The sequence below is a fragment of the Jaculus jaculus genome, chromosome 11, assembly GCF_020740685.1.
Source record: "Jaculus jaculus isolate mJacJac1 chromosome 11, mJacJac1.mat.Y.cur, whole genome shotgun sequence".
In the NCBI taxonomy this organism is placed as follows: domain Eukaryota; kingdom Metazoa; phylum Chordata; class Mammalia; order Rodentia; family Dipodidae; genus Jaculus; species Jaculus jaculus.
The window spans coordinates 109,916,662-109,938,827 of NC_059112.1; the positions used below are offsets into that span (position 1 = coordinate 109,916,662).

The window sequence follows — 22,166 nt, forward strand, 5'->3', positions numbered from 1 at the left end:
GCTCAAGGCTTGATTCCCCAGGACCCATGTTAGCCAGATGCACAAGGGGGCACACGCTCTGGAGTTCACTTGCAGTGGCTGGAGGCCCTGGCCTGCCCATTCTCTCTCTCTCTCTGTCTGCCCCTCTCCCCCCCCCCCTTGTCTCTGTCTCTCGCTCTCTCTTTGTCATTCTCAAATAAATAAAAATGAACAACAACAACAAAAAAATACAACCAACAACAATGTAGTATACAAACAACCCTGTAAGTATGCCAACAAAAAAAGTTGACTTTGGGTTGGTGAAATCTGTAATTCTTGAAGGATTTTACCCACAGCAGAGAGAGACAATCCAGGCAAAGGGAAAAATAAGAACCTGCAAATTGGAAAGAAAATGTAACATTCCCTTTATTTGCAAGCAGAGAGAGAACAGGCAGAGAGAATGGGAGAGTCAGGGACTCCAGTTGCTACAAACTACCAATGCATCTGCCTTTTTGTGCATCTAGCTTTATGTGGGTACTGGGGAATCGAACCTGGGTTTTTTGGCTTTGTAGGCAAGTACTTTAACAGTGAAGCTATCTCTCCAGCCCTGGGGTACATTTAGAACAAGAGTTTAAAACATTAACTACATTTGGAGGCCTGAGTGAGACCCTACCTGGAAAAAAGAAGGGAAGGAAGGAACAAACTTCTGAAGTATTTGACGGCTTTGTTTTGCTTCCTACTCCCCACGCCCACCCCCTTTTCAGGTGATCTCACTCTTGCCCATGATCTCAAACTCACAGTGATCTGCCTACTTCAGCCTTCCAAGTGCTGGGATTACAGGCATGAGCCACTATACTTGTCTTATATGGAAAGTATTTATGAGTAGCAGCACCAAATCACCCAACAAAAACATTCATTCCATTATGGCTGCTGTGTGGGTGAGACCTTGTCTCAGAGAGGAGAGAATAGGGAAGGGTTTGGGGTTGATGGCATTTGATCTTAGTCTGTTATTGAACCCATACTCTATTTTTGTTTGTTTGTTTTCTTGAGGTAGTGGGTCGCTGTAGTCCAGACTGACCTGGAATTCACTATGTAGTTTCAGGGTAACCTCGAACTCACGATGATCCTCCTACATCTGCCTCCCAAGTGGTAGGATTAAAGTCGTGCGCCACCATCCACAGCTTTTTTTTTTTTTTTTAAGGTAGGGTCTCTCTAGCCCAGGCTGACCTGGAATTCACTATGTAGTCTCAAACTCATGCCATCCTCCTACCTCTGCCTTCTAAGTGTTGGGTCTATTCTTTCTTTCATGATTTTTCTTAGTGTTCCTTAATTTTTAAATTTATTTATTTATTTATTTATTTTGAGGTAAGGTCTCACTCTAGCCCAGGCTGCATGGAATTCACTAAGTAGTCTCAGGGTAGTATTGAACTTTTTTTTTCAAGGATCATTTTTTATTGACATCCCATCTGGGTCTATTCTTGTGGGACCATTCCTGTTTGTCTCTTTTCCTGTAATTGATTTAGGGAGAATATGCAGGCATACCTGTCATTCCTAACTGAAGCAGATATATCTGTTCTGGGAGAAGAGAACAAGGAGTCAAGTTCTGAAAACTGATTTCACATGTCTTGCAATAGCAGTAGCCAAACAGGACTTTTATAGTGGCGGTTTTCAGAGTATAAAACCTTTGCTTTTAGCTTAGCACTTCAGCCATGAGTCCTTATCCTTTTTAAGAAATTACCCTCTATTACAAATGTCTCTGCTTCTGGAGAGTTTTTTTGTTGTTTAAAACCTTCCTCCCCCTCAATTTGGAAAGACATTTCCCTTTTCTCCTGTTGGTTGAAGTCAAATTCAGAATGAACAAGAGAGGGACGATATACAGCAATAAATTTGGGAGGAGAAAAAATGAAGGTCCTAAGTAAGACTGAAGCTGGACGATCTCTTAAAAGTGGTGGATGAATTTGTTATTAGAAAATCAACATTTTATGACATTAAGAAGAATAAGAAATTGATTTTGAGCTGGGCGTGGTAGTGCACACCTTTAATCCCAGTACTGGGGAGGCAGAGGTAGGAGGATCGGATCGCCATGAGTTCGAGGCCACCCTGAGAGTACATAGTGAATTCTACGTCAGCCTGGGCTAGAGCAAGACCCTACCTCAAAAAGCCAAAATGAAAAATAATTGATTTTGGATTTTGTGCTGAAGCAAGATACTCCATTAGTAGGCCATTAGTAGGGGCTGAGAAGAAAGCCAAGTATGGTGATGTAGGCAATGCAGTCTACATGTGGTGCCAACAGAAATGTTCAGCTGGCATCCCCATTAGAGGTGTGGAGCTTCAGGCTTTCTGCAGAGAGATTTGCAGTGTTTGGGGCTTACAGACTTAAGGCTAGTAGTAGTTGGCTTTTTAGATTTAATAACAGGCATGCAATTGGGAACTGAAAAGGATGTGGAGAGTAAGTCCTATGTTCAGTTTCAGAAAATGTTGAACCATTTTGAAAAAAAACTATGATAATTAAAGAAGAGAAAGTGTACCTAGCATAGCTATACGATGGGGGTGAGATTGACCTGTTGGAAATCAATGCCTGAATCTGCTGAGGCAAGTAGAAGATATCTGCCTACCAGGGAGGAAAATAAAGAACAGTTATCTGCCCTTTTATGTGCAAATGCATATGGAACTCAGTTAAAATCTGTCATAATTGGAAAATCAAGGCTGCCCAAAAGCATTAAAGAGGACACAAGTACATTATTTGTGATACACAAACCTAGTAAAGATGTTTGGTTCACCAGAGAATTTGTTTCAGAATGTTTTTTTCAAACCTTTGTTCCTGAGGTCTGGCATTTTCAACTTATGTTCTAAGATTTCGTGAAGAGAAAATCAGGGCATTATCACTTCTGGACAATCCTGCAGCTCATTCTTCTTCTGAATCACTAACCGGTGAGGATGGTCAAATAAAATGCATTTTCTTTCCCCACAAAACTTCAATTTTGATTCAGCCAGTGAATCAAGGTGTGCTCTTGAGCTGCAAACAACTTTATAGATGGAAGCAGCTTGAAGAGAGTCTTGTAACTTTTGGAGAAAGTGATGATGAGGATAAAGGAGAAAAGGAAATTTTCAAGATTAAAATCTACAATACAAAAAGTGGAATTTTTTTAACTGATCAAAAAGCTGGGATGAAATAAAACGACGATAGCAAATGCATGGGAAAATCTTCTTTACACAAAGGAACCTTATTGTGATCTTCAAGGCTTAGAAAATGAGGATTACAGCCGGGTGTGGTGGCACACACCTTTAATCCCAGCACTTGGGAGGCAGAGGTAGGAGGATCACCGTGAGTTTGAGGCCACCCTGAGACTCCATAGTGAATTCCAGGTCAGCCTGAGCTAGAGTAAGACCCTACCTTGAAAAACCAAAAAAAAAAAAAAAAAAAGGATTACAGAGAAATTCTTGAAAAATGGAGAACCGGAAACAAAACTGGATGATGATTACAGGGTGGTAAATGGAGATGAGGAAGAAAAGGGTGGATTAACAAAGGAAGTTGTCCAAAATGGAGAAGCTGAGAAGCAAATTGCTGAAGTTTAAGTTATCTGCTATAAGAGACAACTTGGACTGTCTTAACTTTTTCCCATGCCACACCTGAGTTTCATAGGTTCCATTTCATGCTGAAAGAGATGCAACGAGAATAGCCAAGAAGCAATTTTAGAGTATAATCCATTCAAGAATTGGCAGCTGTTTGAAAAATAGACCTCTGGATACCTCAAGCCTTATATTTGGCCAGCCAGGCCAAATGAGCCAATGGGTGCAATAGTGGCACATCTGCCATGGTGGAAACCAACTGTCCCTCTAACTGGACTGGAGGCCTGCTCCATGGGAGGGAATACATCCCTGATATTGAAAACTTAAAACGGGTGGTCATGAGCCCTAGGGGTATAACATCTGCTGCAGTCTGGCTAAATGTATATACTATGCTTATCAAACTGCCCAGTAAGCACTTCTCTTAATGTTCATACCCTTATATTAATGCTATTCTCACTTCTGGTAGAGAATCTTCTCTTTTCAGATGGCAGTGACCTTGGGATGACTCAGAAGGTATCATAGTGCTGGAAAGAAGTGACAGGAGTGCTCAGTACTGCAATATCTTATCACAACTTCCAAGGCTTAGGGTCCGTTGTGGAAGAGGTGGTGGAAAGAATGTTAAGAGCCAAAGGAAGGGTAGGACTCCTTACAACACAGTCTTCCAGACACAAAATGGCCTGGATATCTGACCTCACAGTGCCTGACACTACCTACATAAGACCATCATAATAGGAGGAAAAGATCGTGACATTAAAATAAAAGAGAGACTGATTGAGAGGGGGAGGGGATATGATGGAGAATGGAGTTTCAAAGGGGAAATTGGGGGGAGGGAGGGCATTACCATGGGATATATTTTATAATCATGGAAATTGTGAATAAAAAAATTTTAAGTTAAAAAAAAAGAAAATAGGCCTCATAATGTTAAAAATAACTAATATGCTTTCAATTTCTGGTTCTAGAATTAGATTGTATGTATAAAGATAACTGTAGTTACATGATATAAACCTACAGTGAATTGTTTTCTTTTAACTGCCCCCCCCCCCATTTTTCTAGGTAGGGTCTCTAGCTCAGGCTGACCTGGAATTCACTATGTAGTCTCAGGTGGCCTCGAACTCTGGGCGATCCTCCTACTTCTACCTCCCAAGTGTACCACCATGCCTGACTTTCACATTTTTAGTGTCCATTTACATATTGGTTATACAATACTTTTTTATGAGAGAGAATTGGCACAGTAGGGACTCCAGCCCTTGCAATCAAACTCCAGATGCATACACCACCTTGTGTGCATATGTGACCTTGCACATGTCACCTGTGGGGCTGGCTCATGTGGGATCTGGAGAGTCGAACATGGGTCCTTAGGCTTCACAGGCAAACACATTAACCACTAAGCCATCTCTCCAGACCTGGTTATACAATACTTTAATAAAATTGAAAGGTGTGGTGGCATACACCTTTAATCCCAGAACTTGGTAGGCAGAGGTAGGAGGATCACTGACTTCGAGACCAGCCTACTAAATAGTGAATTCCAAAATCAGCCTGGACTAGTGCAAGATCCTATCTCAAAAAAAGAAAAAAATTGTTTCTTTAAATGTATGAAAACATTGTTTTTTTTTCTATTCAAGGCAAGAATCTGAATAATGAATTACTGCCCCAAATTAATGTGTAATGGCTGTGAGAAAATTCTACTTCATACCAACGTAGGTGAACATGTCCTTAGAATACATGAAGACTTAGGTTCATTCCTCAGAAATACCCTATGCCATCACAGCATAAAATGGAGGCTGTGTGCCAATGCAAGATTTGGTTTTTATCTTTATTTATATCTTTTGTTTTTTTGAGGTAGAGTCTCTGGCCCAGGCTGACCTGGAATTCACTATGGAGTCTCAGGGTGGCCTCGAACTCACAGCAATCCTCCTACCTCCACCTCCCAAGTGCTGGGATTAAAGGCATATGCCACCACGCCTGGCAGACTTGGTTTTTATGGTAGTGACATATCATTTGCTTTCTTTACTGTTACCACCTATTTAGTACTTGTTTTCTTCCTACTCTGGAAGTACAATATTGTTGAGAATATAAAAACACTTCCATTAATTACTAATACCCTTTCCTAATGCTTGGATAACTGTACCTTTTTTTTTTTTTTTTTTGAGGTAGTGTCACACTCACAGCCCAGGCTGACCTGTAATTCACGATGTAGTCTCAGGGTGGTCTTGAACTCATACCTCTGCCCCCCGCATGCTGGGATTAAAGGTGTGCACTACCACGCTTGCGATAACTGTACTTTTTAGGTAGACAAAGGAGAAAGTGGGGGGCATTACCATGGGATATTTTTATAATCGTGGAAGTTGTTAATAACAAGAATTGGGGCTGGAGAGATGGCTTAGTGGTTAAGCGCTTGCCTGTGAAGCTTAAGGATCCCGGTTCGAGGCTCGGTTCCCCAGGTCCCACGTTAGCCAGATGCACAAGGGGGCGCACGCGTCTGGAGTTCGTTTGCAGAGGCTGGAAGCCCTGGCGCGCCCATTCTCTCTCTCTCCCTCTATCTGTCTGTCTCTCTGTGTCTGTTGCTCTCAAATAAATAAATAAAAAAATAAAAAAAAATTAAAAAAATATAACAAGAATTGGGGTCTGGAGAGATGGCTTAGCAGTTAAGGCAATTGCCTGTGAAGCCTAAGGACCCAAGTTTGATTCCCCAGGATCCACTTAAGACAGGTACACAAGGTGGCACATGCATCTGGAGTTTGTCTGAAGCAGCTGGATGCCCTGGCCCACCCATTTTCTCTCTCCATCTTTTTCTCAAGTAAATAAAAATAAAAATAAAATGTTTAAAAAAAAGAAACAATTAGAGGCGAACCCTTAAAAACCTCTGGTGCCTCACCTTAAATGCCTGGCCTCAGGAAGGTTAAATAATGTTATAACTTTTTTTTTAATTAATTTATTTATTTGAGAGTGACAGACACAGAGAGAAAGACAGATAGAGGGAGAGAGAGAGAATGTGCGCGCCAGGGCTTCCAGCCTCTGCAAACGAACTCCAGATGCGTGCGCCCCCTTGTGCATCTGGCTAACGTGGGACCTGGGGAACCGAGCCTCGAACCGGGCATTTGTGAATAAAATATATAAAGTATAAAATATAAAGTATGTATGTATGTATGTATGTATGTGCATCTGGCTAACGTGGGACCTGGGGAACCGATCCTTAGGCTTCACAGGCAAGCGCTTAACCGCTAAGCCATCTCTCCAGCCCAATGTTATAACTTTTAAAAAATATTTTACTTTATTATTTATTTGACAGAAATGGCAATGCTGGGGCCTCTTGCCACTGCAAACTCCAGATTCATGTGCCACCTTGTGCATCTGACTTACATGGGTCCTTTGGCTTTGTAGGCAAGTACTTTAACCACTAGCCCATCTCTCCAGCACCGTTGTGACTTTTTTTAAAAAAAATATTTTTTTTATTTATTTGACAGAGAAAGAGGGGTAAAGAATGGGCTGAGCAGGGCCTCCAGACACCACAAACTCCAGATGAGTGCACTCCCTTATGCATCTGGTTAATGTGGGTCCTGGGAAACCAAACCTGGGTCTTGGCTTTGCAGTCAAATGCCTTAACCATTAAGCCATCCCTCCAGCCCCAATTTTTAAACTAGGGCTGTGGCTGTGGCTCAGTACTAGAGTGCTTGCCTAGCATGTGCAAGCTTATGGGTTCAGTCCCCAGCAGTGCAAAAACAAAGAAAATCACTTTTTAACAAGATAGTGAACTGTCCCACTTATTACCTACTCAAATGTCCAAATACCAACTCCACATAAATACCCCATAAGGCCAAGCCTAGAAAGCTAGACATGGGCTATGACTTGGAGGAGAGGGGAAGACTTCAAGAGAGGGTAGGTATGTAAGCAGAGGGGCAGAATACTGAGGGTGAAATGGTTCAAGTGGGATCAGAGGAGGGGCTGGGAGAAGGATAAGCAAAATTAACGATATTATGAATAAGCCATGAACTAAAAATACATATGTTAAAACAGAGTTTGTGGTGCCACACACCTTTAATTACAGCACTTGGGAGGCAGAAGTAGGAGGATCGCCAAGAATTCGAGGCCACCCTGAGAATACATAGTGAATTCCAGGTCAACCCGAGCTAGAGTGAGACCCTGCTGGGGAACGGGGAAGTTTGGCTGGGCATGGTAGCGCACACCTTTATTTTTATTTATTTGAGACAGAGAGGCAGTTAGAGAATGGGTGCTGCCTCGAGGCGACGCAAACAAACTCCAGATGAGTGCAACACCTTGTGCATCTGGCTTATGTTGGTCCTTTGGCTTTGCAGGCAAGTGCCTTAAATGCTAAGCCCTCTCTACAGCCCAAAGCACACCTTTAATCCCGGCACTCAGGAGGCTGAGGATAGAGCAAGACTCTGCCTTGGGGAAAAAAAGAGGGAGGCACGTGAGAGGGCAGAAGTATTCTGTGATGCTGTAGAGGTGGACATTGCTGTGCCCATAAGCTGTAGCTTGTTAGTAGAAAATTTCAGTGCTAGGGGTGGGGCACTTCTAGACAGTTGTTGGTCAGAGAGGCCTTTGATGCTCCCAAGGCACTACAAACCAGGGCCAAGGATCTTGGTTGTCCACCAGAATTAGATGGTAAAGCCTGTTGCTGAAGACACCACATGCTTGGGTTACAGGTCACTTGAGAAATCAAGCTGGTGCTGAGCTGTAAGCGCCTTCCCTGTTGACTGTCAGGATGCTGGAAAAGAGCTATATAGCCTGGTGGGGGAGAAAAAGTCAATTGTCTTATCAAGTGGTGGACCCTGCAAGCTTTGCAGCTGGCCAGCTAGTCCAAATGTACCAACTGGTAAAATGGTGGCATGTGTTATAGACTTGAGGCCCACTCCACAGGAGGGAGTTCCTGTACTGAAAACTTAAGTCAAAAGCCTGTTGGGAGCCGGGCATGGTGGCTCATGCACTCAGGAAGCAGAAGTAGGGGGATCACTGTGAGTTCAAAGCCATCCTGAGAATACATAGTGAATTCCAGGTCAACCTGAGCTAAGTGAGAGCCTACCTCAAAAAAAATTTTTAAAAAAGGGCAGGGGGAGCTGGAGAGATGGCTTAGCAGCTAAGGTGCTTGCCTGCAAAGATTAAGGACCAAGGTTTGATTATCCAGGTCCCACATAAGCTAGATGCACATGTAGTGCATACTTCTAGAGTTTATTCACCATGGCTAGAGGACCACCATGCCCATTCTCTCTCGCTCTCACTTTGTCTCTAGTAAATGAATTAAAAAAAATTAAAGCTTATTGAACTGGGCATGGTGGCATACACCTTTCATCCTAACACTTGGGAGGCAGAGGTAGGAGGACTGCCATGAGTTTGAGGCCACCCTGAGACTACATAGTGAATTCCAGGTCAGCCTGGGCTAGAGCGAGACCCTACCTCAAAAACCCATTATGTATGTATGTAGGTATGTATGTATGTATGTATGTATGTATGTATGTATGTATACATACATACTTGGGCTGGGGACATGGCTCAGAGGTTAAATACGCTTGCTTGCAAAGCCTGTGGATTTGATTTCATAATACCCACATAAAACCCGATGGACAAAGTGGTGCATGCATCTGGAGTTCATCTGCAGCAGTAGCAAGAATCCTTGGTGTGCCTAATCTCTCTCTCATACATTTTTTTTGTTTTTAGAGCATCCTCCTACCTCTGACTCCCCAGTGATGGGATTAAAGGCATGCACCACCATGCTTGGCTGCAAATAAGTAAATATAAAAAAATATTTTTAGTGTACAACACATAGAGAGTAATTACTACAGACCTCACATCACCCCAAGCAATCATTCAACTTAGCCTAAGCAGCAGCCCAACCTAGATCCACCAGGCCTAACACCCTGCCCCAGCTGACCTAGTCCCCCCTTTGTCAGAACTTTCCTATCGACTCAGGAAGCCTACTGAGTAGATCCTTTCAAAAAGATCAATGCCACAAAAACCCTCAGGAAGATTCACACATACATATTTGTTTTCTGAAGGCATTTATTACTACCCAAACATTTTCAACATGTAAAGTCGTAATTCCTAATTTCTCTAGGATCTGTTTTCATTCTTTTCTGTGGAATCCATCTTTCATCATATCTTCCACCCAGGAAACTGACTCCAGAACTCTGTGTATCTTTTTTAAAAAGGTGGAAGGGTTTAAGTCTCTGTAAAAGTAGACTATAACCACATACCCATTTAACCTGACAATTTATGGGCTCATGTACAAGTTCCATCTTGTAATTTTCTTTAGGTCTTTAATTCCTTTTTGTCAGAAGTCTTACTTATATGCCAGTGAGCAGTCTTACCAATCTGAGATGGGTACTGTGGTGGTTGACCTGTACAGCCCATGACTTCCCAGTCAAGGCCTTTCAAGAGCTGCAACATGTTAACCTCCAGCTGACTTTCCCAGGAGACTTGGCCCCTCTTCTCTGGTCTTAGGGGCCTTAGGAGTCCAAGCACGTTTCCTGAATGTCCTCAATGAGGAATGACGTGAAGACCATTTATACTCCCAAAATAGCTAGAATAAGCACTGGATACAGCAAGGTACCAAAACCACATCTTGACTTCATATAGCAAGGAAGGTGCATCTGGGGACAGGATAGACTTAGAAACAAAACTGCCCTGAGCATGTCACTTCAAAGAACTGGCATTCTTACTATAGACTAAACTCCTTTTTAATTTTAGGCTTATCATTTACCCCTGTACCTCTCTGGAAATAAGTAGCAATTTCCTCTTGTATTACCTGGAAAAATACAAAGGTCATTTATTCAGCCCTATGGGTAAAGTAAGCTCTTAATAAGATATCTTTCTGCCACCTAAACTGGGACAAATTAACCAGTGTGAGTTCTCTGATGACTCATAAGGCGTGAACTCCGAGAAAAGCTTTCACCACATTCAGAACATTTATAAGGTCGCTCTCCTGTATGGGTTCTCAGGTGACGAATCCGGTTGGAACTGTGAGAGAAACTGTCTCCACACTCATGACAAGTATACGGTTTTTCTCCTGTATGAATTCTCTGATGCCTGATTAAGTTGGATCTATGAGAGAAGTTTTCCCCACAAAGAGTACATTTATATGGTTTTTCCCCTGTGTGTGTTCTCTGATGTCTGGTAAGGTGCATACCCTGCCGGAAGCTTTTCCCACAAGTTAAACATTCAAACAGCTTCTTCTCCACTTTGTGGGCTCCATGGTTTGTAAGAAAGGGGGCACTGTCATTCATGCCCTCTCCACATTCAGGAAAGGGGTCAAGTCTCTCTTTCTCATGGGTTCTTTCGTGAATAACAAGGTGTGAACTCCGAGAGAAACTTTTCCCACACTCGCCACACCTATAGGGCCTCTCTCCAGTGTGGATCCTCTGATGCCGAAGCAGGTTGGAACTGTGAGCAAAGATCTCCCCACACTCGGGGCACTTGTAGGGCTTCTCTCCAGTGTGTGTCCTCTGGTGCCTGTGGAGGTTGGAGTTGCAAGAGAAGCTTTTCCCACATACATTGCACTGATAGGGCTTTTCACCTGTGTGGGTACGTTGATGACGAGTCAAGTGAGTATTTTGACTAAAGCATTTTCCACATTCAAGGCACTTATGAGCATCCTCTCCAAGGTGTGCTCTGTGCAGTGACAGAAAATGTGGATGCCCACCAAAGACTTCACTGCATTCTATATCCATACACAGTTTTTCTGCTGCGTGTATTCTTTGATGCCTAATTAGGTTTGAGTTATTAGAAAAATTTTTGCCACACAAGGGACACAAATGGAGTTTCTTCAGTTGTTCCTTTGGTCGTCCCAGTCCTATGAAACTTGTGGCTCCCACCAAGGACTGCTCCATTTTGTCCTCTGGGGGAGGTTCCCAATGTCCTTCTGCCCTGTCATGAGGTCTTCCCTGGTCAGGACTCCAGGGCACCTCCCCTCTGGCCTGGCCAGAAAGCAGTGCTGCAGGATGGATATTTTCAGGGCAAACAGATTGAATACTTCCTCCTGGATTTTCAAATTTCTCTACTCCTGGTAGAAAAGAAAAACCAAACATCTACATTATTTTAACACTAGAAAAAAGATAATATTTTGTGCCTACTACTGTCTTTCAGGTCGGAAGCCCAAAAGTGACAGTGCTGTTTCCCATTCATTACCTATAAGTAAAGTACTCTAGAAAAGCACATGGATAGGGGACTCAAAGAATCAGAACTCAAACCCGTATTTAATTTCCTTCATGGTCTCCATTCCCTGCTCCAATAGGCTTTTATCCTTCAAGAATGGGTGAGATGGAGCTGGACTGAGACCAGGGTAGGGTAAGAAAGCCCAAGAATAAGAACCTCCTCACAGTTTCCACCCTAGGTTCCTCAATGGGAGGAGCACAGAAGTGGACACATAGAGGTAGTGTACCTGGACGGTAGTGGGATGCACTAGCCATCAACCCAGACCTTCAGATGTCCCCTACACAACCTTGGCAGCCTTCCCGAACAGTTGATTTTCACTCCTTACCTGGAGTTGGATTTCTGGGACTCACACCCTCCTTGCAGTTCTGGACAATAGGATTCCACGGCTTCCCTCCTTGTTCCACCTGGGTGCTTAGGACCTCCTGACTGGGAATGCAAGATTCTGTTCACAATAAAATAAAAAGGCTGCTGCATCAACATTCCTCTACCAGGCAGGGAAACATAGTCTTGTTCTCTGACACTGGAGGAGAGGCACAGAATCCATCACAATTCTGATATCAACTAGTTGGAAGGTCCACCAAACTATTCACAGTATTTATCCTCTACAATGAAGCTAGGAGAGGGAGACTGTAGGTTTTGAATATTATCAAAATACTTCAACTTTTTTTTGCAATAAAAATGTATACTTGGTAATTAAAGCAACAATAAAATAAACATAGGGCTGGGGAAATGGCTCAGTAGATAAGACACTTGCCTGCAAAGCCTACAATGTGGGTTTGATTCCCCAGTACCCACATAAAGTAAGATGCACAAAGAGACACAGCATCTGGAGTTTGTCTGCAGTGGTTAGAGGCGTTGGTGCACCCAATCATTTTTTTTTTTTTCCTTTTCTCTCTCATTCTCCTCTCTCTCCTTCTCTGCTTGCAAATAAGTAAGTAAAACAGTCAAGGTTGGAGAGATGATTCAGCCATTAAAGGCAATTGTTTGCAAAGCCTCATAGCCTGGGTTTAATTCCCTAGTACCCATTTACAGCCAGATGCACAAAGTGGCATATATATTTGGAGTATGTTTGAAATGGCAAGAAGCTCTGCCATGCCCATTCCCTCTTTCTCATTCTCTTTCCTTGGGGGGAAAAGCACAACAGAGGAAACACTACCTTGAACAGTAGGGTCAAAACGGGAGAAGGAGAGTGGATAAAAGAGAATAGGAGGGAAACTTGGTCAAGTTAGTGAATGCTCATATATTAAAGTTCTCGATTTAAAAAAGGGAGTTTTGGGCCTGGAGAGATGGCTTAGCGGTTAAGCGCCTGCCTGTGAAGCCTAAGGACCCTGGTTCGAGGCTCAATTCTCCAGGATCCACGTTAGCCAGATGCACAAGGGGGTGCATGCATCTGGAGTTCGTCTGCAGTGGCTGGAGGCCCTGGCGTGCCCATTCTCTCTCTCTCACTCTTTCCCTCTTTCTCTCTCTTTGTCGCTCTCAAATAAATAAATAAAATAAAATATTTTAAAAAAAAAAAAGGGAGTTTTATAAGGTAACAAAGTAGAAAAGAGATGGAAAACCTGAGATGGTCCCAATGAAGGGAAATAAAAGCAACAACTGCTTTGTAGAATCAACAGAAAGGCACTCACAGTTTAGATTATCTATAAAAACTTAGAGAACTTGGGCTGGAGAGATGACTTAGCAGTTAAGCACTTGCCTGTGAAGCCTAAGGACCCCAGTTCAAGGCTCAATTCCTCAGGCCCCATGTTAACCAGATGCACAAGGGGGTATAGGCATCTGGAGTTGTGTGCAGTGGCTGGAAGCCCTGGCATGCCCATTCTCTCTATATCCATCTACCTCTTTCTCTGTCTATCACTTTCAAATAAATAAAAAATTAAAATAAGAAAACTTAGAGAACTGGTATAATTTTTAACTGGTGTATGCTTCAACCTAGGCACTTGTACTGTACAGTGTTATGTAAAGACAGACTTCCCCAGATTTTTATTTTGTTCTTTTAGTATTTTATTTATTTGAGACAGAGAGAAAAAATGGGTGTGCCAGGGCCTCTAGCTACAACAAATGAACTCTAGACACATGCACCATCTTGTGCATCTGGCTTACATAGGTTCTAGGGAATCAAATCTGGGTCCTTAGGCTTCACAGGCAAGTGCCTAAACCACTAAATCATCACTTTAGCACCTTCCTCATCTGGCTCATGTGGGTCCTAGAGAATCAAACTGAGATCCTTTGGCTTTGCAGGCAAGTGCCTTAACTGCTAAGCCCTCTTGTCAGCCCCTTCCCCAACTTTTTATAATAAGAATGTTCATATACACAAGACAAGATGAGGGACTGTCTAATAAGTACTCATATATATATATCTTTCACCAAAATGCAAGCATCAATTTTGTATTCCACAGGTACTTTTTTTTTTTTTTTTTAAGGTAGGGTTTTACTCTAGCTCAGGCTGACTTGGAATTGACTATGTAGTCTCAGGGCAGCCTCAAACTCATGGCAATCCTCCTACCTCTGCCTTCCAAGTGCTGGGATTAAAGGTGTGCATCACCACGCACAGCTCACAGGCACCATTTTTGACAGTTGTGTTTGCACAGCTGTTTGACACACAGATGCATTGTAATTTATTCACTATCTAGCCCACTTTGTCTATACACATTATTCCCAAATTTTACAAGACCCTCTTTCCCTCTTGAAGTTTTATGCTCTAGAAAATTATCAAACCAGTATATTGATGCTAATGTTCCTAACTTTTTGTCTTCAATGAAAAGCCTAGAAATAATAATGAAGTACAGGAAACCTAAGTGAGCTCAGAAGAATAACCATCTCTACTGCAAGGAGCTAAGAACTTAGGGGCATCAGTTATGCAGGATGTGGCCTGGTTGCAGGCAGTCAACGGGTCTGATTTGTGCTGCCCTTGGAAGCCATTGCAGTTTAGACTATGTTTTAGACCACAGCCACCAGAGCTACACTCCAAGCCAACCGGGACACTTGGCAGGTATCTAACTGACCAAAGGGAGGTCTCCTGGTAGAACTCGGAGCTTATGTTCAGAGGGTAAGTGTGCCCAAGAAGCAGGACCCTAGTCAAAAATGATGCAGTCATCATAAATGGCAAAGAAGTTCTTACCCATTGTGTCCACGTTCTCATAACTTTCTTGTACTGTGTCCCTGGAGAGACCTCTTTTACTAGGATCCTGATGTCCCCACTCCTGGGAGATGTACACTGCCATGTCCTCAAAGCTCTCAGGCAACTGAAATAGGACAAGATCTCCTTTAGCACCAGATGCACCAAGGACAATTCAAGCAGAATTATGGGTTAAAGGAGCAAGACCCAGGGGAGCCAAGGACACATATGATAGCAGAATGGTCCCAAGTCTGTAAGTGAGGATAGGTGAGATGAAGGTGAGAGAAACATCTGATCAAGGAGAAAGGATCCTCCTTGTGGCAAGGACCCCTTCTACTCCAAAAGCATCGCTCTACGGGCAAAAAAAAAAAAGGCATGTGCTAGGGAGAGACAACAAGAACTTTCATATCACCTGAGAGTCAATCAGCTCCCTTCAGGAGGAAAGAGAGAAAGCCAGGGAGTAGGTAATGCTGAAGATGATAGAAATTATAATGAGAACAGCAATCCACAGATTATTATAAAAAGTACACATCCCCTAAAACCCAAACTCAGATTTTAGGACTGACTTAACAGGTGGCATATTCAAAGTGAGGGAGTCAGCAGGTGTCATGGCGCACACCTTTAATCCCAGCAAGTGGGAGGTAGATGTAGAAGGATTGCTGTGAGTTCAAAGCCACCCTGAGAACAGTGAATTCCAGGCCATGTTGGGCTACAGCAAGATCTTACCTTGGGAAAACTAAATAAAAAGCTCTCTTAAAGCTTTAAAACTCCAGATCCATGTAACTAACTTTCTTTTGGGCTGGAGAGCTGGTCTAGCAGTTAAGGCAAATGCCTGAAAAGCCAAAGGACACAAATTTGATTACCCAGGACCCATGTAAAGCCAGATGCACTAGGTGGTACATCCATTTGGAGTTCACAGTGGCCAGAGGCCTTGGCATGCCAATTCTCTATCTGCCTCTCTTTCTCAAATAAATAAGTAAAACATTTGTTTTTAAAAAGGAAAGAACGGGCTGGAGAGATGGCTTAGCGGTTAAGCGCTTGCCTGTAAAGCCTAAGGACCCCAGTTTGAGGCTCGGTTCCCACATTAGCCAGATGCACAAGGGGGCGTACGCATCTGGAGTTCATTTGCAGTGGCTGGAAGCCCTGGCGCGCCCATTCTCTCTCTCTCCCTCTATCTGTCTTTCTCTCTGTCTGTCACTCTCAAATAAATAAATAAAAAATGAACAAAAAAAATTTAAAAAAAAATAAATAAAAAGGAAAAAACAGGGCTATGTGTGGTGGTATATGTCTTTAACACCAGCATTAAGAAGGCCAAGGTAGGAGGATCACTGTGAGTTCAAGGCCACCCTGAATAGTGAATTCCAGGTAGGCCTGAACTAGAGCAAGATCTTACCTCAAAAAACTTAAGAAAAAACAGACGAGAGGGCCAGTGTAAAGGAACACAAGCATTCCCCACCCTAGTACCCAGCTAGCCCTAAACTGCCTGTTCTGCATACAAAAGGGCTCTACTGAGATACCTTTCTTCTTGACCTACCCTCCTGCAGAAACCACACCAACACAATTAGGTTTTTCAGGCCACATCTAACAACCTTGCCTTCAGAAATTCTTTCTTCTGGGCTGGAAAGATGGCTTAGTGGTTAAGGCGCATGCCTGCAAAGCCTAAGACCCAGGTTCGATTCTCCATGTCCCACATAAGCCAGATGCACAAAGTGGCTCATGTGTCTGGAATTTGTTTGCAGTGGCTACAGGCCCTGGCACGCCCATTCTCACTCACTCACACTCTCCCCCTCTCTGTGTCTCTAATAAATAAATAAAAATAAATCTTAAAAAAAATTCTTTCTCCCGGCATCTGTCAGGGGCAACCCCAAAATCCCTCTTCCCTCCCACTTGCCCAGATAACTGTCCCTCACCCCTCTCCTTTACAGCCTGGAGGGGTCCCTTTTGGGGCTGGGACTTAGCAGCTCCTGCAGCCTGGGCCAAGGTTTCTCTCAGCCTCCATGGCTCCAGCTTGGAGCTTGACGAATCTCCTCCTCTTTCAAGTGTCAAAGGCTCTTCCAAAGCAAGTCTGCTTCTGCCCTTGGTTTGTGATCTGGGAACCAACCCACATCACTCATCATGACAACAGGGCTTACAGAAATGTAAATTAACCAGGATTCTAAGGACAAGCCTTCAGCAGGAAACCACACACCATCCCCTGGAATTCAGCAAGTGAAGGATGGCTTATACTAAAAGACCTTTTTGTTTCCACCTGTGTCAGAGAAAATGGGAAGTGTGGGTAGAGTCAGTAAAGGGAAGGATCCACTCCTAGTAAACACCTTCCCCACACACTCCTCTCTTTTTTAAAAAAAGATTTATTTATTTGCAAGCAGAGAGAGAAGAGACAGACAGAATGGGCACATCAGGGCCTCCACTGTAAACAAACTCCAGATGTATGTACTACTCTGTGCATCTGGCTTTACAAGGGCACTGGGGAATCGAACTCAGGTTGTTAGGCTTTACAGTTTCTTAATTGCTGACCCATCTCTCCAGTCCTCCCACACACTCTTCTAATACAACTCACTCCTTTCTCTCACCTTTGCTAAATGATTCTGAACTTCACTGGCCCAAGAAAGGAGGCAGTGACCTCAAAGCCTCAGTGAGAAAATTCAAAAATTCAAAAAAAAAAAAAAAATCAGATCACTCTCTACAGAGGAGACTACACAGTTGACCCAGAGCTAACCTGTACTAAGCACTAATTATAAGCCAGGGGAGGGAAGGTGGCAAGTACCTGTGATAATCCCAGCACTAGCCAGGCGGATCACCTTGAGCTCCAGGTCAGCCTGGACTACTAGAGTGAGACTCTACCTCAAAAAAAAAAAAAAAAAACAGCCTCAGCTGGGCGTGCTGGTGCACACCTTTCATCCCAGCACTCGGGAGGCAGAAGTAGGAGGACTGCCATGAGTTCGAGGCCACCCTGAGACTCCATAGTGAATTCCAGGTCAGCCTGGGCTAGAATGAGACCCTACCTCAAAAACAAAAACAAAAAAACCCTCCCCCCAAAAAGAAGGAGGGATGAGAAGATGGCTTAGAGGGTAAAGCTCTTGCCTTAAGAGCTGGGCATGCTGGTGCACACCTGAAACCACAGCTCTGGAGAGGTGGAGACAGGAGGCTCCCGAGGGCTTCCTGGCTAGCTGATTGGGGAAACTCTAGATTCAGACAGAAATTCTATCTCAAAAAAAAAAAAAAAAAAGATGTTTTACAACTCAAAAAGAAAAGGCAAGCAGCCTGGAATCTAGTGAACTTAGAGAAGTTTGGATGCATTCTAAAGTATCTTTTTGGAAAATTCTATATCATGAAGTCATTACTACATAACTTACTAGATTGGCTCAGGAACTGTAACAGCAGGGAACCATGAGCTGTTAAGGAGGTGTGTGCTGTGGCAGTCCCCTGCTGTGGATGGCCCAAGTCTGGCTTGTCAGTCTTCTTTGCAATCCTGAACACCAGCAGTACCTTCAGGTTCACTTTGAGCATCAGCTCTCTCCCATGCCATGGTAGAACTATGCATGGAATGTATAATGAAGATGTTTCAACTTTAGAATTCTTTATTTGTAGAGTGATGGTATGGACCAAAAAATAGGATGCAAAAAAAAAAAAAAAAAAATTGGGTGCAGTCTCAGGGTGGCCTTGAACTCACAGCAATACTCCTATCTCTGCCTCCCGAGTGCTGGGATTAAAGGCGTGTGCCACCATGCCCGGCTCAAAGTTAAATGTTAAAGAATGTTGTGAAATATTTATCCAATAAAGTCTTTAATATTTAAAGCATACAATATATATATAATGGAGGACCTGGGGAGATGGTTCAGGGTTAACGATTCTTGCCTGCAAAGCTTGATGGCCAAGTTTGATTCCCCAATATCCACGTAAAGCCAGACACACATTTGTCTGCAGTTGCCAGAAGCCCTGGTGTGTCCATACTCATTTTCACTCTCTCTTGCAAATACATAAGTAAAAATATTATTTTTTTAAAATATAATGTAACCAGGCATGGTGGCCTACCCTTTTAATCCCACCACTTGGGAGGCAAAGGTAGGAGGATCGCCGTGAGTTCGAGGCCACCCTGAGACTACATAGTGAATTCCAGGTCAACCTGAGATAGAGTGAAACCATCCATACCTTAAGGAAAAAAAAGTAGCCAAGACATGGTGGCGCACACTTTAATCCCAGCACTCAGAATGCAGTGGTAGGGTGAGGCCACCCTGAGCCTCCATAGTGAATTCCAGGTCAGCTGGACCCTACCTCAAAAAACAAATAAATGGGGTGGAGAGACTGCTTAGTCATTAAGGCGCTTGCCTGCAAAGCCTAAAAACTCATGTTCGAATCTCCGGGTCCCACATAGCCAGACACAGTGATGCAAATGCACAATGTCACAATGCGCCAGAAGGGGTGCATGCACCTGTAGTTTGTTCACGGTGGCTGAAGGCCCCGGCCCGCCCATTCTCTCTCTGCCTCTTTCTCTCTCTCTCTCAAAAATAAAAATAAAAAGGGCCAGGCATGGTGGCACACGCCTTTAATCCCAGCACTCCAGAGCCAGAGGTAGGAGGATTGCCGTGAGTTTAAGGCCACCCTGAGACTACACAGTGAGTTCCAGGTTAGCCTGGGCTAGAGAATGAGACCTTGCCTCGGGGGAAAAAAAAAAGGTAGAGGGGCTACATAGGTGGCTCAGCAGTTGAGGGTGCTTGCTTGCAAAGCCTGGGTTTGATTTCCCCAGTACAATGTAACACCAGATGCACAAGGTGGCACATGCAACTGGCATTCATTTGCAGCTGCAAGAAGCAGTGACACACCCATTCTCTCTCCCTCCCCGACTTGCAAATAAATGTATTAAAAAAAAATACACCGTGGTGTACTTTTTAAAAATACATTGGTGGAGCCATGCATGGTGGCACACGTCGTTAATACCAGCACTCAGGAGGCTGAGGTAGGAGGATCTCCATGAGTCTGAGGCCACCCTAACAGTATATAGTGCATTCCAGGTCAGCCTGGGTTAGAGTGAGACCCTACCTTGAAAAGCTAAGAGGAGAAAGAATACAAACACACACATTAGAGAGAAACTGAGGAAAACAACGTAGGACAACACCTCTGACCTCCACACACTCTTGTACATACACGGACACTTGCATACACACGTGCCCATAAGAACATATACACAACATTTAAAAAGTAATATTTTTGTAAAGCTAGGTAAATGGCGCATGCCTGTAATCCCAGCACTTGGAAAAGTGAGTCTGGAGTACCCCCACTGGTTTGGGGCCAATCTGTTAAATGAGACCCGGTATTTATAAACAGTAACAAATTAGCATACGAGTCACCAAATCTTTACACACTGCTTTCATTCTAGCCCTCAAAGCAGCCGCTGAGCGTTCGTTAGCAACCTCATTTTACTAGTCAGAAAACAGGGCCAAACTGATCAATGAGCCTGCCCCAAGTCACAAAACCAGACAGCAGTAGAGGATGTGGAGCACTGGCTGTCTAACTCCGGGACTACGTAGTGCTGAAGCAACGCCTATGCGTGGAAACAGGGTGCTCTTCCCTTCTTTAATTTTTATTATTTATTTTGAGAGAGTGAATAGGTGCTTCAGGGCCTCCAGCCACTGCAAACGAACTCCAGATGTGTGCGTCACCTTGTGCATCTGATTAACGTGGGTCCTGGGGAATCGAACCCGGGTCTTTAGGCTTCACAGGCAAGCGCCTTAACTAATAAGCCATCTCTCCAGCCCACGGCTCACTCTTCAGGTGAGACAAATATGGAGGGAAAAGTGCTCCAAATTGAACCCAGGACACCTCATGGATGCTGCGAAAGTTTCCTAGCACAGGGCTACATCCTCAGTCTTCTTTCCCATGTAAAATCTACTCAGGATACCAGGTGTACTCGCGCGGGTATGAGGTTAGCAGGACGTTCCAGTGCCCAGGGCCAAACCGCGGATAAAACAGCTTTTTATTCGTTTCTCTCGCTCACCTGTTGCTTCAGTCTCCCCAGCTCTCTCAGCATACCCTCCACCAGGGTCACCGCTTCTTCGCCGCTCTCGGGACGCAGCTCCTGGACCCTGCTCTGGATCTCCTGGGGCAGGATGGTCAGGAACTGCTCCAGCACCAGCAGCTCCAGAATCTGCTCCTTGGTGCGCATCTCCGGCCGCAGCCACCCATGGCAAAGCTCCTGCAGCTGCCTGAGGGCCTCCCGGGGACCGGCGGCCTCTTGGAAGCGGAAGCGTCTGAAACGCTGGTGGGAGGCCTCGGGGCTCGGGCCAGGGTCGGGCGGAGGTGGCAGCTCCTGGCTCCAGGCGCAGTCCTCCTCCAGCTTCACGATCAGGAGCCCGTCGGGCTCCTGGGAGCCCGGGCCGGAAGCCATGGTCATGCCCCCAGAGTGGCTGGAGCCCGGACCCTGCCTCGGAGGACTCCGCGCGAGGAGACAGCCGGAGCCGAGCAGACCCGGGCTTCCCGAGTCGCTACGCCAGAAGCCGGCTCCGCGGCTCGGCCCCAGTGCTCCCGGACGCAGACGCCGGCTCCCGCGTCGCACACCCACGCAGGGCTCAGCGCTCAGCGCCAGCAGCGGAAGTCTCTTTTCTTTCGGCGCGCACGTTACGCGTCACGACCCCGCAGCCAGTCGTCCCGGCGGACTTCCGGTCCGCGACTGGCATATTTTGGGGTCGTGACTCACTCACTGTCCACATCAACAAGGAAAGATGAGGCCGGCGAGGGTGATCCCGGGGCCTGTATGGGGTCGGGGGAAGTGAAGGGAAGAAAGCCGAATGACCTGAATCAGGTTTCCGGGGGGAAAGTGCGTGAAAATGTAAATTCCAGAGCCACACATAAAGCACAATCAAGGTTTAGCACTTGCCTGTAAAGCTTAACGACCCGGGTTTGATTCCCCAGGACCCACGTAAAGCCAGATGGCACAAAGTGGAGCATGCATCTGCAGGTCATTTTCAGCGGCTGGAGGCCTTGGCGCGCCAATTTCTCTCTGTCTCTCTTTGCTTGCAACTAAATAAATAAAATGTTAAAGTAAATAAAGCGCAATAAAGCTGTCAGTGTGTCTGAATGGGGCGCAGCCGCCTGGTGGACTTCGGCGCCGCCCGGATGAAATGGGAGGTGTGCACCGCTGCCACGAGGGGCCTGCTGGGAGATGTAGTTCGCGGCGCGATTCTGTTACTGCGCCTGCGCTCTGGGCAAGTCGATTTCTGAGCTAGCCGCTCCTTTGCTGATAAGAGGTTTTAGAAGTCCTCCCTGTGATCCGCGTCCGGCTTCGTGCTGCAGTTCTACCCAGAGGAGCGCTCAGGGCATGGGTGGTGCCCCGGGCTTCTGATTTCAGACGGGATTTTAA

At 44.8% G+C, this 22,166-nt stretch overlaps 1 protein-coding gene across 2 annotated transcripts; it reads right to left on the reverse strand.

Moving 5' to 3' along the window:
• Positions 1 to 9,525: 9,525 nt before the first annotated feature.
• Znf263 (zinc finger protein 263) lies at positions 9,526 to 21,364 on the reverse strand. 2 transcript variants are annotated; one of them, XM_045161489.1, is made up of 4 exons: positions 20,805 to 21,354; positions 14,813 to 14,936; positions 12,020 to 12,136; positions 9,526 to 11,542 (listed from the first exon to the last, which is right to left on the reverse strand). In XM_045161489.1, the coding sequence occupies exons 1-4, from the start codon at positions 21,198 to 21,200 to the stop codon at positions 10,377 to 10,379; spliced, it is 1,803 nt and encodes a 600-aa protein (XP_045017424.1). In that variant the 5' UTR covers positions 21,201 to 21,354; the 3' UTR covers positions 9,526 to 10,376. The 2 variants fall into 2 exon arrangements, with proteins under 2 accessions (XP_045017424.1, XP_045017425.1); XM_045161490.1 differs by having other exon boundaries at positions 11,408 to 11,542; positions 12,020 to 12,120; positions 20,805 to 21,364.
• Between the last annotated feature and the right edge of the window lie 802 nt (positions 21,365 to 22,166).